The following is a 6,469-nucleotide window of genomic DNA, read 5'->3' as shown; positions in this document are numbered from 1 at the left end:
CAAAAAGTTAAACCACAGCGTGGGACATTCCACAGGGTGACTGATCTGGTTTCTGTGACAAATCAGTGGCAGGGGGAATAATGAGGCAGGAAACTAACTGGTTATAACATGGATCATGCCTGGCTGCTGCTATAAACCAACCAACTGTGAAACAATCCAGATGGCCTGACTACAGGTTGACAATGAGACAATTCCAAAAATGTGTGTTTGGTTAGAAGAATGAAAATAAGCATTGATTTAAGAAAATATCCATAGTTACATAATTCAAATATGATATATGCATGTATGGAAATGTTACAGCAAAATCCATTAATTTTTACAATTAATATGATTAAAGAAATATTTTAAAAGGTAATAGAAATGAAAATAAAAAAAGAAAATATCCATATTTGTTAAAAATATCTATTTAAATGAGTAGTGATAGAATGTATGATACTTGGGATTTACTTTAAAATATTTTTTCAGCATCAGGGGCTCTTGCTAAGTGTTGAGTATGGGTAGTGGTGTTCTGCTGTGTCATTCTCTGACTTTGTGCATGACTAGAAATTTTCATAATTAAAAGATGTAAAACAAAGAGTCAATTAAAGCTGGGTGCTATGGCACATACCTATAATCCCAGTGACTGGGAAGGCTGAGGCAGGAGGACTTCGAGTTCAGTCAGCCTCAGTAATTCAGCAAGGCTCTAAGCAACTTAGCAAGACCATCTCAAAATAAAAAAATTTAAAAAGAGCTAGGGATGTGGCTCAATGATTAAGTGACCCTGAGTTAAAAAAAAAAAAAAAAGTCAATTAAAGCAACCATGGCCTTCTTCAGCTCCATGAACTTATGGAGACAATCACCTGAGACACTCTCTGCAACAACAAGTCTTATCATTCACACACAACAGTTACAAGCTGGTTTCTATGTTTGAAAAGGTTGTTTCCTCAATCTTACTTGTGGGGCTTACAATTCATTTTGTCAACAAAAAAATCTTTGAAAGGTAGAAAACTCCTGGAAGTAAGAGAGCAGGAGGAAGAAAACAGACATGAGGAATGCTGCTAGGAGTTCCCATACAATTGAAATGGAGCCTAAGGGACTTCCTCAGGTACAGAACAACTGGCTGACCATCTTACCATGGGAGCTGAACATGCTTCTCTTGAACAAAGGGATTCAATCTGGCTGCAAATATAGCCCATGGAATAGAATCTAGTGTCCATGGAGCCCTGACGCAAAATCTTAAAAATGCACTAGAGTTTTCTACAGAGTACTTGGCTTCCTCTAGATTTTTAAAGTAATTCATATTCCACAGAAGTTAAGAATCTGAGCTCTTTTTGAAAATTATTTTTTATGGGCTGGAGATGTGGCTCAAGCGGTAGCGCGCTCGCCTGGCATGCGTGCGGCCCGGGTTCGATCCTCAGCACCACATACAAACAAAGATGTTGTGTCCGCCGAGAACTAAAAAATAAATATTAAAAAATTCTCTCTCTCTCTCTCTCTGCTCTCTCACTCTCTCTTTAAAAAAAAAAAGAAAATTATTTTTTAGTGTAGATGGACACAATATCTTTATTTATTTTTATGTGGTGCTGAGGATCAAACCCAGTGCCTCACATTGGCAAGGCCAACACTCTACCACTGAGTTATAGCTCCAGTCCAAGAACCTCTGCTCTTAAAGAGAGTTAAAAAGCCACCTGTTGGACTGAAGCCCTTCCCATGGGTTGTTAATACAATTTTTATTTGAGAATATCTGATAGTTTTAGAAATGTTCTCACTGGGTCCCAAAACACCAGATTGACAGTCCATCTCCAAAATCCACAAACACACCAAGCAGCCTTGTCCTGCTGATGGGGCAGGTCATATCCATGGCAGGTTCTGCTTGTAAACACCTACACCTCCACTTCTATATTGCAAATGTCCTGGGCATGAAAGGCCAGGGGAGGCAATCTAAATGGCAGTCTGCTCGACCACTCGGATCCCCTACTGACTTCTCAGACCACGGGGAGAAAGAGATCCCTCATTCCCAGGCCCATCTCTGCAAGCAGATGCCAACAGGTGCAATAGATAAAGCAACATGTAGACACAGACATTTAGTTTATTTTTCCTGGCAGTGACAAAAGTCAGCAAAAGACAAGAACTTCAATGCCCTAGAAGTCCTCCTGGATCTAATGTCAGCACATCACTGGCTGGGAATAGGGTGGGATCCCCTTTTTATAATCATCCCATAATTTCTCATCCTAGGACACAATGCTTTCTTGGGTTTCCTGTCCTCTCAATAAGGACACACAGATTCTCTCTCACCAAGAATATCAATCTAGAAGTTCTTTTATTCTCACAAGCTGTCAGGTGGAGGGAGGGACAGCAGCAGCATTCAGTTTTAGTGAATGGTGGAATCCAAGATGTCAGTTGAAGGTAGCTCCATGAAAGATGGAGGGTGACTATGCTGAAGGGCTGCTCAGCACTCACTTCATTGCCTGTTGCTTGGTTCTCCCCAGTTGAGGTGTGGAGGACCATCCGTCTAATGGCAGAGGAGATCTGAGCCCACTATGAAACCAATAACTGCCTGCAGGACTCTGTGAATACCTGTTCTCTGATAGCCCACACATTTCTCTGGGAAGAGCTGGTTCACATCAACGCCGGAGCCTCAGAAAGAACGCATGTTTACACTCTGTACTCTCCAACGGGTAATATTTATCATAAAAATCTAAAACATACTCTTCAGTCTTGAAGCCAAACTTCTGGTAGAGCAGCATAGCGGGGTTGCTTGCTGAGACGTGAAGGGTTACATCCTTGCCCATGCAGGTCTGCCAAAAGAGTGGAAAAATACAAGATGAAAACAAAAAGGCCTGAGGGAAAATGAGTAGGTGAAGAAACTCTTTCAAGCGTAGGCAGTTAGTTATGGAAACTGGGGAAATAAGGGACTGAGGCCGAGGCACCGCAGTACTTAGCAACGGCTAGAAACCGAAGGACATTTTGCTGCTGATCTAAACATTCCTAAGACTAAGGAGATAATGAAAATCTGGGCATTGTTTTTGTTTTCCTCTGAATCAAAGGGTCAAGGGAGATATTTTATTGTCAACTTTACTTATAATTGAATTACATTTAAATGTCAAACATATCAGCATCAACTCTATGACAACCTTCAAGAATTAAAGATTGAGATAGTTCTACTTTTATAAACTAAATGTCGGGGCTGGGGATGTGGCTCAAGCGGTAGCGCACTCGCCTGGCGTGCGTGCGACCCGGGTTCGATCCTCAGCACCACATACCAACAAAGATGTGTGTCCGCCGAGAACTAAAAAATAAATATTAAAAATTCTCTCTCTCTCTCTCTCTCCCCCTCTCACTCTCTCTTTAAAAAAAATAAAAATAAAAAAAATAAACTAAATGTCATCTCATACCCTGCCCCCCAGCATACAAATTCCCCCCAGACGTGCTAGAAAAGGTGCTAAACTACACACATAGATACTAAATATTAAGAATTTTTTTATTAGCTACACATGACAGTACAATGATCTTGACATATCATACATTTGAATCAAATGGGGTATAATTTCTCATTTTTATGATTGTACAGGTTGCAGAATCACATTGCTCATACAGTTACCTATATACATACAACAATAATAATGTCTATTTTATTCTGCTGCCCTTCCTATCCCCCCTTCCCCTCTCCTCCCCTCCCATCACTTCTCTCTATCCAATCTAATGTGACACACTTTTTTTTTTCTTTTTCTCCTTACAACATCATATATGTATTCTGTATAACGATGAGGGTCTCCTTCCATCTTCCGTGCAACTCCCCTTCTTCCTCCTTTTCCCTCCCACCTTTCTTCCCTATTTAGTGGTAATCTTCTTCTCATGCTCTTCCTCCCTATCCCATTTTGAGTCACCCACCCCTTATATCAGAAAAGACATTTGGCATTTGTTTTTTAGGGACTGGCTAACTTCACTTAGCATAATCTGCTCTAATGCCATCCATTTCCCTGCAAATGCCATGATCTTGTTACTAAATATTAAGAATTTAATCATAAAACCTGAGGACTTTGTCCAGACCCTCTGAATCCCAAATCCACCTTCCATTCCAAAACTTACAGTATTTGCTTCACAGAAATGATATTTCTGAATTTTGCATTGGCCTAATCTTTGAGGAAAAGGGTAATAATTGTTCTGTGAACACAAGACAAGCCCTTAGGTTCTTTAACCAGCTACACAGAATAAGGTGTTCCAAAAGCCAGAGAAATTAGGAACTCGTTTTTTTCTTTTTCTTTTTTTTTCCTTTTTGTTTTTTTGTACCAGGGATTGAACCCAGGGGTGCTTAATCATGGAGTAACTTCCCCAGTCCTTTTTATTTTGAGACAGGGCTTTGCCAAGTTGCTGAGGCTGGCCATACACTTGTGATCTTCCTGCCTCAGCCTCCCAAGCTGCTGGGATTAAAGGCATGCACCATTACACCCAGCAAGAAGTTGTTTTTTAATGAGGAAGGCACGGGGACTGAAGTTGACTGAGTCCTGAGATTTGTAATCCATGATACCTAAGGCCTCTCTGTAAGCACTCTGAAGGCCACTTGGCAGCTACCATCTTTTCTCTGCTTAACCCACAATGTATACCCAAAGCCATTTTGGGGGACAAAAGAGCCCTGCCACTATAACCAGGACAAGGGCATATTGAGCTTATAAAGTAAATTTTGTGGGGTGATATTAGTGTTCTCTAGATGACAAATAAACATCACCTAACCTTGACAATCACCAAGTACTACCAATTGAGCCCCCTGAATTTAGGCCCTGGGATTGATGATCTGAATGGGGTGCAAAGTACATACATACAAAGATGAACCACTCCTCCACCCATTTAGCAAAGATCACCTCCATGACAGGTCTTATATTCAGCACTGAGAACACACACTGAGATGTCACCCCTGCCCTCCCTACAGGCCCTTTCTGGTAACACAAAAGGCAGAGAACCCTATAGGCACCGTGCTAGGATAGAACAATAAATGCAGAGAAGATAGATTCTGTGGGTGGGATGTGGTAGAAATAACTGAATGGGTCTCAGTTGAAACATAAGGTAGCACAGGTTAATTGCTAGGAGTGATTTCTTGAGAATAAAGCAATTTCTAGCAAGATGGTTTTTAAGGATCCTACCAACATTTGGGAATTATTAAGAAAGTTTCATTAGAAATTGGAAAATAAGTGCCATTAAAAATTGGAAAAAACATTTTATCATCTCCAGCCTCTCTTTAGAAGAAACCTTGGCCACATCAAGTTTACACTCAGTACTCTATACCAAATACTTCCTAAACAATAGTTACCAGAAACATTACCAGGGAGAAAAATAATTCCTTGAAGAGGGGAAATTATTGCATTTTTATTTGACATTAGCATATAAATATGTGATATATTTTCTTCAAAGATAAAAGAGATATATCAAAGGAAGAATTGAATATTAGAATCAAGTTGTAGAAGGGTCACAACAGTTTATACAGTGATAGCTAAATTAAAATAAATAGACTATATGCTATTTATTGTAACAGTTGTGCTAAAATATTACAACTACTTAAAATAAAACAAAAACTTCTCAGAATTTTGACAGTTTGAGTCCAAGAGCAGCAGCAGTTACCAGTATGGATAGCACACATACATTACAGTCTTACATTTAGGTGTTTTGTTGTTTAATTTATGACATATATTCACAAAATGGTTTCTCTGAAACCAGGGTTTGAACAGTAATTTTATTTTAGAGGGGGCTCTTATAGCCCCGAGTGGTAATGATTGGCTTCCTTTCACTCGGTCTCTGAGGCCCCACCACTGGGCTGTGCTGGACAGGACCAGCTCAGCTTCATGACTCCAGGTCATTTAGTGGAGCCCTGAAAGGTAAATCAGGAGCACAGACCACTTGCCTGAATCAGATGATAGATCATGAAAGTTGCAATCCCCGCTCTTCTCCATTCAGGATGGACAAACAGAAATGAAATATATGCTTCATTATATTTCACATCAGGAACCATAAAGCCAAAGGCAATAATGACTTTTTTATAAAGGACGACTACACTGAAGTCTGGATACTGCAGGCACTCAGACAGGTCAATGCCTAAAGAAAAAAAACAACCAGAGACTCAAACTGTGTGCCTTTTGGAATTAAGGAACACCAAGCTGTTCAATTTGTACTTATAGCTATACCTGCATGCTAAAAAAATCCCAAAATTGGAAGCAAAGATATTACCATAGATACCACACATTCAAATCACAAAAATGAATTTTAGAAAATATCAAAATTAACATAGTCTTTTCTAAATACATATGTTAAAAAGATGAGAGGCAGGACAGGTTGGATAGGAGAGAGCGCTCAGGTTCAGAACCGGACACACCTGGCTTTGACTCAGCCTCCTCTACCATGTGTGTGACTTGGCACATTTCAAAATGTCTCAGGGCCTCAGTTCCTGCAACATGTAAGCAAGGAGCATACCCAGACCTGACAGAGCTAGTTAAAGATCCCA

The 6,469-nt window shown here is 40.0% G+C and overlaps 1 protein-coding gene across 4 annotated transcripts in view; it reads right to left on the bottom strand.

The window, feature by feature from the left end:
- Positions 1 to 456: 456 nt before the first annotated feature.
- Positions 457 to 6,469, bottom strand: part of KAT14 (lysine acetyltransferase 14) — a gene marked incomplete at its 5' end in the record, with an annotated part of 47,783 nt that continues 41,770 nt past the window's right edge. For 3 of the 4 annotated variants that reach the window (XM_081293251.1, XM_081293252.1, XM_081293253.1), the window contains 2 exons: positions 457 to 2,777; positions 5,873 to 6,063. In XM_081293251.1, the coding sequence (XP_081149377.1) occupies positions 2,604 to 2,777; positions 5,873 to 6,063 (365 nt within the window). In that variant the 3' untranslated portion in view covers positions 457 to 2,603. Of the gene's footprint in view, positions 2,778 to 5,872; positions 6,064 to 6,469 lie in introns of those variants that run through there. The other variant, XM_081293254.1, reaches the window with a different exon arrangement.

This window comes from Spermophilus citellus (assembly GCF_964194105.1).
Source record: "Spermophilus citellus genome assembly, chromosome: 4".
NCBI classification, from domain to species: domain Eukaryota; kingdom Metazoa; phylum Chordata; class Mammalia; order Rodentia; family Sciuridae; genus Spermophilus; species Spermophilus citellus.
Note: the sequence above shows the minus strand (reverse complement) of the source record. Positions and strands in the feature narration are given on the sequence as shown.